An 11339-nucleotide genomic window follows, 5' to 3' on the forward strand; every position below is an offset into this window, starting at 1 on the left:
GGACAGGTCACCAGTCCATGGCAGGGCCAACACATAGAGACAGACAACCATTGGCTCTCCCAGTCACGCCTACGGTCAATTTAGAGTCTGGATTAACCTGGTCCCTCTTGATGTCTTTGGACTGTGGAGGAAGCTGGAGTACCAGAGAGAACCCAGCAGGAACAGGGAGAACATGGAGACTCACCCAGAAAGACCCCGTGCTCCAGCCGGGACTCGAACCCGGAACCTTCTTGCTGCGAGGCCACAGTGAGGACCACTGCACCACATTATGCAAACCTTTCCACACAAATGCTGTTGCCACGATTACCTGCAGCTTTGTGCGGTTGACTGGATTTTTAAAGTAATTTTCCTAAAGCCAGAGAGGTGTGATTCACTGATCGCTACATTCATGTGTTTCTAAGTGAAAACACCAAATTTGAGATGTTTTTTCTCTCAGGTGACCGCTAACTAGCGCTTCTGCAGGCGGTCCTGGGAAGACAGGAGACAGCACCAGGATCTTTTTCATTTTGAAGAGATGTTTGCATGCCTAGCGTTCGCGTGGAGGCTCCTGTTTTGTTTCAGCACTGCGGTGGAGCGCTGGGCGACTGCGACTGGACAGAGGAGAAGCAACAGTTACAGATGAAAGTCGTTCTCACGTTTCTTTTGGCCACAGATTAATGACACGAGTACGTCTGTATCTCTGAGCAGCAGCTCTGCGGACAAAAAACCTCCTGGAAATCAACATCGTCACCTGTCACGATGAAAACAAACAAACAAACAAATAAAATAATAATAATAAAATAATAATAATAATGTCCTGGTCTACTTAATCACAGTAAAACTCAAAGGTCTAATCATAAAAGTGTAAAACAAGCAGTTGCTCCCAGTGCCAGCCAGTTTACGCCACAGCTTTGTTTCCAGGTCAAAACGCTCTTTAAATGCGTGGTCACGACTCACAGTTACTTTTTTCGCCACTGAGCGGCGCAGCGGTGCCACGACCTGCTCACGCCCACGCTTGACAGGAAATTGAACACTTGAATCACAGTGAATCACATTTTTAATGAAAATAACTTCAACATGAGTTGAGCATTGGCAAACACAACAAGCATTCGCTCTTCACCTTTTAGAAAATAGATCTTAAATAAATACGTCATCTCTTCAGGTGTCGTCTCCACCGCCCTGAACGCCACACGGTCCTGTCCAGGGTCTCGGTGAACGTCACCTTACAAAAAACACGAGTCTCTTTGAATCGGGTCATGACATGAGCTTAACCTCATCCCCGTGGCAACAACAACAGCTGAATAAGAACAACAATCAAAAACTATAATCAGAATAATTTAAAAAAAGACAACATGACAATGTCTTGATCGTAATGCCTCGAGTGAAACGCTGCCGACCTGCTCGTCCATAAAAAGGAAGAAAAACACAGTCAAATCATCTCCAACATTTCCACTCCAATGGAAGACGGACGGTGAATGTTTCCCTCTGCAGCCTCCCAGCACTCCGGAGAGCGACGGAGCGTCGAGCCGCGACGGGACGCGAGGAGACGTGAGGTTCAAACACCAGAGCAAACCCAGGTGCACCCGCGCTGGAGGGACGACGACGGGAAACAAGCTGCATAGAATCAAGACCCCGGTCTCTAATGTAGAGACGAGGACGCCGGAAGACCGAGTGCCGAGTCGGACGACCCGAGAGAACCACCAGGACAGGAAGAACCTCGGGGAAGACGCGCGCCGCCGACCGGATTCTGGCTTTTTGGTCTCATCAACTCGTCAGTGACTCGGCCCGTTTTCTGAATTCACAATAAGCTACGTCACATATAGAAAAACACGATGACCCCCCCCCCCCCCACTGGCGACTTAACAAAAAAGAAGAAGTCAGGATTTATAAGAAAAAAGGCAAAGTGCAAAACCGTCAGCGACCTTGGCGCGTCTGGGGGCTGCTGCTCCTCCTCCGCGGCGGCCGGCCTCCAGGGTCCAACCACCGCCATTATTCACGAGAATCGGTTTCCTATTTTAGTTTCTCTGAGTTCTGCATTTTTCTGATGACAAATCAGTTTGAACCATGAGAGTTGAATCATAATGTTCATCATTCTAGAATGTTTTTGTGGGTTATTTTAACTGGATATCCTCCCCAAACCTCTCTCATCTCCTCTTTCTTTTATTGATTCTCTCTCGCTGGAACGCATTGACTGTTCCCAGACCATTGTATTTGGACGTTAATCCATATTCAGATAATTGCATCAATCAGGCTGGTCAAAGATTCAATACACTGATTCAGATCGATGTATCGATCTGATCGATGTATCGATCTGATCAATACACAGAGTAAAGAGGCCACGTCCTCTCTCATTCCTCTGGAAACGATCTAAAACGGGACTGAAACGATATTCCTGACAGTTTTAGCCGCTTCCCAAAGGCTTGCTACAGAGCCGGGGGCCGGGGGGCCGGGGGGCCCCGTCTCTGCGTGATACACTGAAGTCAAAGAACACGTGAGTGAGGAGAGATTCCTCGGAGCTCCTTGTGATGTTTTTGGTTGTTGTGAAGTGTCTCACAGTGCAGAAAGAACGAGGAGGCCTGCAGCCTCAGCGCTCACGTCTTTGCCTGTCAGTCATCAGTGACCTCCATCTGAAGGTTCTCCACCTGAAGGTTCTCCACCTGAACACTTCAGCAGAACCACACAACCAACACCAGACACCCAGAAAAGAGCAGCAGGTGTTGCAGTTTTTGACTTTTGTCGGTTTTCTCTCCCGTGGATCAGTCAGTCATGAGTCCTTCGCAGGGAATTCCTCCTGAATTTTGGTGTAAAAATACGTCTCAGGTCTTTGGGACGGTGTTGACATGCTGGTCTCGTGGGACGGGGGGACGGACATGAGACTGACGTCATTTTAGGGAAGACCTTTGGCAGCCTCAAGAAGAGGCAGAAACGTCCGTGATGTCGTTGGTTGGTTTTATTTCTTGCTTCTGTGTGACCGCTGGTGTGAAAGAGGACGGATGATGTCATGAAGAGACGAGGATGGAGCTGCACAGCTCCTGGATCGGGGAGGGAATTCCTGTGGAACCGCAGAACAGGAGCAACGTTCCTGGACTCCTCAGCGGCCCTGCCATAAGGCACTTGGACTCCTACAGAGGAGCCGCGGACAGCAGAGACGCTGAACCTCCCTCACAGAACACGGAAGGATCCAGAAGGGACGAGAGCGGAAGAAACAAGGTGGCGTTATTCAGTTGCAGCAACTGGAAGGGAAGGTCAGTAAAAAGACTGGTCACGGTTCAGGTGAGTCAGACCTGAACCAGGATTCGGGTCTGGAACAGGAAAGGCATGATTGTGGAGACGTCATTACCAAAATCTTTGCAAAGCAGCTGGTGAGTCTATAAAATCAGAAAGAAGAAGATGTGCTGGCGAGGGGCGGGGCTTAGCTCAACCTCCGTTGTGCTGCTGAACCATGGCTCGCAGTGGCGGAGGGGGGACATGTGGGTCCGGACGCCGTCCAGCCTGCTGCGGTGCTGCCCATCACAGTGTGGATGACCTTTGGTTCGTCTGCACGTCCGGCGCAGTGTGGTACCAGACGAGCCCGACCGGCGCCGCTATACCTGCTGCTGCTGCACCAGCCGTCTGTAATGTGGCATGACTTTACTCTCTGGGAGGTAGAGCGCCATCTCCAGGGCGACCAGGATGGTGAACTCGAAGGATATCAGCTCCCTCCTGCCGATCCTGAAGCGTTCCTCCAGCTTCTGCAGGACACACGGACAAAACGTTAAACCGGAGCCGTGACACATTCACCTTTGACCTCCGCTCAGGTAGGAGGAGCTGTTCTACATCCACCAGTGGGATCACATGCTGAGACGCAGCCGCGCTATTGGACCGCTGATGTCCCAGTGAACACACCAACTCATTCAATCGCCACAGTTCTTTTCTTGGACGGTTGGAATGAGTGGACCTGAAGGTGACGAGGAGGAAAAGCTCAGCCCGGTCAGACGATCACGCCACACGCGTGTCAGTCACTCGTTCAGTCGTTCGTGTCAATGTTCTGTGTGATGAGCCAAACTGGCGCGTGCGTTTGCTGTTGACCTCCATTGTCCCTCGGGTCGTTTTCAACCTGCTCAGGTAGATCAGCCGCACAAACATCTGAACAAGAGCAACTTGATCTGACTGACAGGTCACATGATCTGTGTGTGTGTGTGTGTGAGTCTTACATCAATGAGGTGTTTGACCTCCTGCTTCCTGAGGTCACTGCTGATCTTAGCAGCCAATAGGATGCAGGCAGCTGACACCAACTTCCTGTAACAAAGAAGAATCCAACAAATGAGGTGAGTGAGTCCGCAGAGACGCTCAGACCTCCAGATCATTCCAGGTTCCTGCTGGAGTCAGGACCCTCCTGCTGCAGAAAATAGTAAGAAGTCAGAGCTCAGGTCATGTTCCTGAGGTCACTGCTCGTAAATAAATGGACCAATCAGAATCATGGGAAAGACGTCAGGGCTCTCCACCAATCAGACTGTTCTCCTGAGAAGCGTCCTGGAGGAAGTGCTTCCGTTTCTGCTCCTGCTGAGGAACATGACCTAAACCGTCTCTGCTCAGCAGATATCCTGGACGTAGCTGTTGGCGGAGGTACCTGTTCTGTTTGTTGAGTCGACCCTGCAGCACCAACTTCTCAAAGTAGACGAACGCCATGGCGATGGTGGCGGGCTGCAGACCGCAATCCTCAGCGACTCCCCTCATCTCTCTCTTCAGACTGGGACACAGAGCAGGTGAGACCTGATTCAGCGTCTCACACCAGCAACGCTCAAGACTCCAGAACACACACGCAAACACACACGTATGTATGTACACGCAAACACACACGTACACACAAACACGTATAAATATATATATATATATATACACACACACACAGATAAACACATGTATATGTATACACATACACACAAATACATGCATACATACATACATATAATCATACATACAGTATATACACAAATATGCATGCACTCACACATATATGTATATACACACACATATATAAATATATATACACACACACACAGGCGTATACACATATATACACCTACATATATACAAGCAACAACACATACATAAGCATACATTCAAATGTATTTATGTATATATGTATGTGTATAAGTATATATATGTATATATGTGTGTGCCCATACATAAACACACCCACACATGTATGTTTGTGTGGGTGTGTTTATGTAAATGCTTTTGTTTTTATTTTGTCTCTTTATTCTTCATTTTCGGTCTTTAGTTTCTCATTCAACTGGTTTGTGTGAGTCGAACCGGATCGTTGTTGGTGACATTTCCACGGAATTCAATTAAAATGAGTACCATCAAGTGTACCGTGCCGTGTACTCTGTTGTGTACTCTACTGTGTACTCTGCCGTGTACCGTGCCGTGTACTCTGTTGTGTACTCTACTGTGTACTCTGCCGTGTACCGTGCCGTGTACTCTGTTGTGTACTGTGCCGTGTACTCTGTTGTGTACTCTGCCGTGAACTCTGACGTGTACTCTACAGTGTACTCTGCTGTGTACTGTGCCGTGTACTCTGTTGTGTACTGTACCGTGTACCGTGCCGTGTATTCTGTGTACTCTGCCGTGTACCCCGCCTGTGTACTCTGTGTGTACTCTGCTGTTTACTCTGTGTACTCTGCTGTGTACTCTGCTGTGTACTCTGCTGTGTACTCTGCTGTGTACTCTGCTGTGTACTCTGCTCCTTTACCTGCGTATCTTGCTGAGCGTGAGTTTAATGTGTGGGAACTTCTCCTTAAAGGTCTCGTTCATGTCTTTCTTCAGGTCCGACGGCTTCACGTATTCTATAACCGTCGTCTGGAGGATGAAAGGAAGAGAAAACAATTGAGAGAAAAAAATGGACAAAGTGACAAAAGAGAGGAGGAACAGAAGAATGAATAAACAGAGGAGGTCTGCAGAGATGTGGGAGTCTAAACAGAGCGTGGAACGAGTCAAACAACGGCCCGAGAATGTAAATGAACACGAGAAGGACGTAAACACTCCTCCCTCCACCCTGAACTCAGGGCGTCGTCGCGGGCTGGGAGGACACGTCCCGCTCTGACGTCCTGCTCATCCCACAACTGAGTGAGTATCAAAGTAGACGAGGCCTTAGCTGGACAGTGAGAGGGGAGTGTGTGGATACACACCCAGTACACACACTCATGCCACTTCAGCAGCTGCACGATGTGAAGCGTCCGACTCGACGGCTCCGACCGGAATCCTAATGAACCTGTGTCGTTCTTCAGCTTTGATGACATCATCAAAAATGCTGCATTCATTTTGATCAAATATTCATAGGAAAAACTACTGAATTCAACTAATGACACCCTTGAGCCTTCGCCTGGATCGGCTCTGTAAACGTGGAGCGCCATCTCTGGAGCGCCGGGAGGGAATCTCTCCACCTTTGCACAAACGTCCACTGGGACTCCAGGATGAACTGAGCAGATTTTGGTTTCCATCACTCCTGTTTCACTGGTGGTAAGTGATAAGCAGTAGGTGGCGCTCTGACTCCAGCGGCTCCCTCTGTAAGTGAGGCAAACCTCAGAGGAGCACAGGCAGCACAGCGAGGGGGGAACGTGGAACCTTTAGAGGAGTTTTATGTTCCAACTGAAACTGAGCATAAAAGAGCAGAACCGTCTCCTGTTGCTCTCCTTTAACATCTTGAATTAACAGCAGAACTGTTGCAGCCTCCACACTTCAGGAGATTTGAAAACCAGCTGACGTCTGCAGAGTTACGATTTAAAAGCTGACATGAAAGTCCGTTTGGTGAATGATGAAAGGTCCTGATGTCCCGTTAGCGAGTGAACAGCGAGCCGCTAACGCCGCTAAAACACTCGTAAGGCCTCAGTGGGAGTGTAGAGGGCTGAAGGTGAGCTTATTATTGCTATTAGTGTGTGTGTGTGTGTGTGTGTTTATAGGGTGTGTGAGCATGGATCATAGTTCATGTTTATAGTCAGTGTGTGTGTGTGTGTGTGTGTGTGTGTGTGTGTGTGTGTGTGTATGTGTATGTGTGTTTGTGTTGGGAACCTGAACATTTCTATTTGATAGGCGTTTTATAGTTTAGGCCAAAAAGTTGATGGTGGGTGGTGAGATCATACTGTAAAACACACACACACACACGCACGCACACGCACGCACGCACGCGCAAGATCAGTGACAAAGCAGCCCACCTTTGTAGTAATCCTCTCCAATGGATTTAACAGTACATATGCAAGTGTGTGTGTGCACGTGTGTGTGTGAGCGAGCAAGTGTGTGTGTGTATACATAGTTTTTAGTTCATACCAGTGGAGGGATCAAACTAAGCTGCTGCCTATCGGATAATTATGTTGATGTAAAAGAGCCACGCGCATGTGTGTGTGTGTGTGTGTGTGTATTCTGAGTTCTCAGAGTTCTATAATCCTCCCCCCTCCGTGTGTGTGTGTGTGTGTGTGTGTGTGTGTGTGTGCTCTCTACCAGTTCCTCTCAGCTCATTTCCTCTGGTTTCTCTGAACATGGCAAACTAGCGATGCAGCAGTTTGCCTGGATGTTGCTCTCAACAAACACAAGCGCAGCTGCATGGTGGAGTTTCCCTCCAGAGGAACGGTTCTAAAAACCTCCTTCATCTCTGCAGCAGTGAAGCGGCCTTGGAACCAAACTACCAAACATCCCTGGAATTGACTGATCCTCGCTGACAGGGGCCTGATTAAAATGATCCAGTCGTATAAATGGCGAGCGTCCTCAACACCACATGGAGGTGCGACAGTGCTCCAGTCCTGGTTCGTCTGGGACATTTGAGGTTCAGCAGGGACAAAATAAAAGCACCATCTCAGTTCTTCCTGTTCTGATTGATAAACACTCACATCAACGACTCACTGGCAAGAAAACTGAAACATTTTGTCACCAGGATGTTTTAAAAATGTTAAAAACTGAAAACTCTCTCCAGGAAGTCTCTCCAGACTCAGGTGGGTCTGGTCCAGACCTGGTCCCAGTCTCACCTGAATATCTCTCAGCCAATCAGCTCACAGGTCTATCGCTGTCACTCACAACCTCAACAACAGCAACATCTGGATTCAGGCAGATGTTGATAGCAAAGCAGATGTCACTTAAGCGGACGAGAGCAGGACGGTGTGATTAGCCGCTAACGCGAGGTGGCGTTTTCTTTCAGCCGCCCCTGACAAGCTAATCATTTTGTTGCTACACCCAGGATCCTACGCTACAGCTCCTGCGGAGTTGTAACAAAAAAACGAGGAACACAAGGGAACGAAGAACCCTGCGGATCAATGCAGGAGGTGTCTGAGGATCTGCACCAACTGGTTCTTAGAACCAACATTTAGAATCCTTTCTAAGGTGGCAGAAAAACTAAAACGAAAAAGTGTCGTCTTACCATGTAGGAGGCAAAGATCAGCACCCGCTTGTGTTTCCCACACGGCCACTGGGGGTCGCTGAGGAGGTTCGGGTCGTAGTCTGTCACGTCCTCCAGTCCTGCACAACACACACACGCCCATTAATGTCACTTTGGGGGCACTGGAGCCTTGATCGAAGCCTGAGGTTTTATCATCATCGCTGCCGGTGTTGCTGGTGTTGGTGCGTCGAAGTCTCCCCCTCCCTCCGTCTCTTTTCTCTGTCCCCCTCTTTTCTGTTGTCTCCCACCCCCACTGGTCGAGGCAGATGGCCGCCGCCATAGAGTCTGGGTCTGATCCCCGTGTCTGCCTGTTGAAGGGGAGTTTTGTCGCCACTGTAGCATACATGAAGGTGCGTGGAACTGTCGGGTCTCTCCTGACCAAACCAGGAGGTTCCAGAGCCACTCTGTGTTTATGGTTCTGTGGTGACTGAAGAATGAACTGTTGGTGTGAGCTTTTAGCAATCGCATATGATGAGTACATATGGCCGATGCTTGTTTGAGCTCTCTCTCTCTCTCTCTCACACACACACACACACACACACACACACACACACACACACACAGCTGTGTTGTGTTAATGAAAGGCTGAGGATTGGTGACTAACACTGGGCTTCGTCACACCCAACACAGCTGCAGCAACACTCGTCATCCCTCTTCTCCTCCTCTCTTTAATCCTTCCTCCCAAGTTTCATCCATCGTCTCCCTGAAGTTTAAGATTAACTTCCCAGATGTTGTGAAATCATGACATCACAGGAAGTCGCACATTCATTTTTACATCATTTTACAGCCGTTCCACCGCAGCAACAGTTATGGCGGAGTAGGCTGTGATGTCAGCATGTAGTCTGTAATATCGCTCTCTGCCAGAGGATGGAGACAAAAGAGCAGCACTACAGCCTGTGTGTGCGTGTGTGTGTGCGTGTGTGTGTGTGTGTGTGTGTGTGTGTGTGTATTACCCAGGTCCAGTCCCACGGTGCTGTTCAGCCTGCTGGGGGGGAAGCTCCTGCCTGGCATGCTGTGTGTACTCCTGGACACGGGAATCTGCAGCGTCAGGTCGCTGGTCGACGATGGCTTCTGCCTCACCAGGGCGTTGGTGGGATACAGGAACTGGGCGTACGACACTGACTGGGGTACATATACATACATTTATAGGATCTATGGAACTAAACGGTTATAACTTCATCCAGCAGGGCGTGTGTGTGGGGTTGTGTGTGTGTGTGTGTGTGTGTGTGTGTGTTCCTCTACCCGGCCATAGGTGTCCAAGTGGAACCCCTCCAGCCCCGGCAGCATCTCCAAGGTGGTGGAAATATTCCCAGATGAGTGTCTCCTCCTGGGGTGGTTTAACGTGGGGTCACTGGGGGGGGGGGGGGGGGGGGGTTACTGGATATGTTAATCATGGATAGAATCGATCTAAAGAAACCTCTTTGTTTTGTCTGTATGCTGTCCCACACACACTCAATCTATTAAATGAGCAGCGCGGGGAGCAGTTAGCAACGTCGCTAACGCTGCTCACACACATACCTGGTGTACTGATAAATGATCTACGATTAAAAATACTCAGGCTCTAAGAAATATTCCTGCCACTGGAAAACTGCAGTCGACTCTAAAGTGATTATTTGTGATTGACAGTTAAACCCTGGTACTGATCTTATCTGGACACTTGGAAATGAAACTTTAGTGAAGCTAAGACGACACGAGCTGCACCAGACCATCCCAGATGTTATCTGCTACGGTGGGCCTGCTAGAAACTGAGCTAAGCTAGCTAGCTAAGCCCCTGTGTGTGTGTGTGAGTGTGTGTGTGTGTGTGTATCTGTAGATCAGTGTGTGTACACATGAGGAACACAGTGTGAATTGTGGGAGTGTTTCAACTAATCTTTTTGTACAACACAGATCATTTCCTTTGAGATCACTACTTCCCACAGCACGATGATAAGCTGGGCTGCTATCATCTTAAACTGTGTGTGTGTGTGTGTGTGTGTGTGTGTGTGTGTGTGTGATTGCAGAGGAGGGGATTTGCAAAAGTTTACATAACAGCTGAGAGTTAACAGTTCATCTCACAGCCTCTTCAGAGGTGCTGAATGCTCATTTAGAGGCTGGTGTCCACTACGTAGCTCTGATCAACGCTCAGACAGAAACTTCCTTCGACCTGAGATCAACTCTCCAAACTCTCTTAACCTCTATGGTTCCACCACTTGTTTAGTCTTTACTCAGTCACTTTCACACCCAAGGAAATGTTGGAACTGACCTGAACGATGCCCTTCGATGTGGTGGTAAATAGCTGGCTAGTAGATGAGGCTAGCAGAACTAGGAACTACTTGATACCACTGGCCAGCGATCCTCATCACCTTCATAATGAACTTTCCCAGAGGAGGCCGACAACACAGGTTCTCCCTGTGGTCAGGAGAACCTCCACATTAGACATGCAGTGTTTCTAGTTCGTGAAAATCTCCAGGAAATGAATGCTGGTCAATTAAAGTCTTCTGAAGAGCAGGAAACGCGTCTGTCAGTCGCAAGGAAGCATCCTCAAATGTCCGAATTCAGCCAGGCTCCCTAAAGCCCAGAACCCTTCCAAACCTACCCAGCACAGACTCCTCCTTCCAGAGGATTTTCAAGGATGCACCAGTGGATAGGAACAGAGAGAGAGAGAGAGAGAGAGAGAGAGAGAGAGAGAGAGAGAGAGAGAGAGAGAGAGAGCGAGAGAGAGCAGCCAGAAAGGCCTAAGGTCAGTCAGGGAGCTTTGAGGCACATGGGAAAAATTGTAACACTCCTCCTCTTCCTCCTCCTGTTGTACTTCATCTCTCCATGAGAATACATCCCTCCTCCCCCTCCTTCTGTCTACAGCTACCTCTGCTCTCATCCAGTCCAACACTGAGGCAAAAAGTGTGTGTGTGTGTGTGTGTGTGTGTGTGTGTGTGTGTGTGTGTGAGAGAGATACCTGAGGTAAATGCTCTCTCCATAC

At 48.9% G+C, this 11339-nt stretch overlaps 1 protein-coding gene across 2 annotated transcripts in view; it reads right to left on the minus strand.

Annotated features, from left to right (window-relative positions):
* Positions 1-802: 802 nt before the first annotated feature.
* Positions 803-11339, minus strand: part of cables2b (Cdk5 and Abl enzyme substrate 2b) — a 30480-nt gene continuing 19943 nt past the window's right edge. The window contains exons 3-11 of one of the 2 annotated variants that reach the window (XR_015117806.1): positions 11316-11339; positions 9626-9734; positions 9337-9505; positions 8366-8463; positions 5714-5820; positions 4589-4708; positions 4173-4257; positions 3320-3710; positions 803-3212 (exon numbers count right to left, since the gene is read on the minus strand). The exon at positions 11316-11339 is cut by the window's right edge and continues 54 nt beyond it. Coding sequence is in view for 1 of the 2 variants with exons in the window: in XM_086213069.1 (XP_086069195.1) it covers positions 3564-3710; positions 4173-4257; positions 4589-4708; positions 5714-5820; positions 8366-8463; positions 9337-9505; positions 9626-9734; positions 11316-11339 (859 nt within the window). In the remaining variant the exon portion in view is untranslated. Of the gene's footprint in view, positions 3711-4172; positions 4258-4588; positions 4709-5713; positions 5821-8365; positions 8464-9336; positions 9506-9625; positions 9735-11315 lie in introns of both variants that reach the window. The other variant, XM_086213069.1, reaches the window with a different exon arrangement.

This window comes from Aulostomus chinensis, chromosome 9 (assembly GCF_037954235.1).
Source record: "Aulostomus chinensis isolate RoL2024-O1b breed Wild chromosome 9, RoL_Achi_v1.0, whole genome shotgun sequence".
NCBI classification, from domain to species: domain Eukaryota; kingdom Metazoa; phylum Chordata; class Actinopteri; order Syngnathiformes; family Aulostomidae; genus Aulostomus; species Aulostomus chinensis.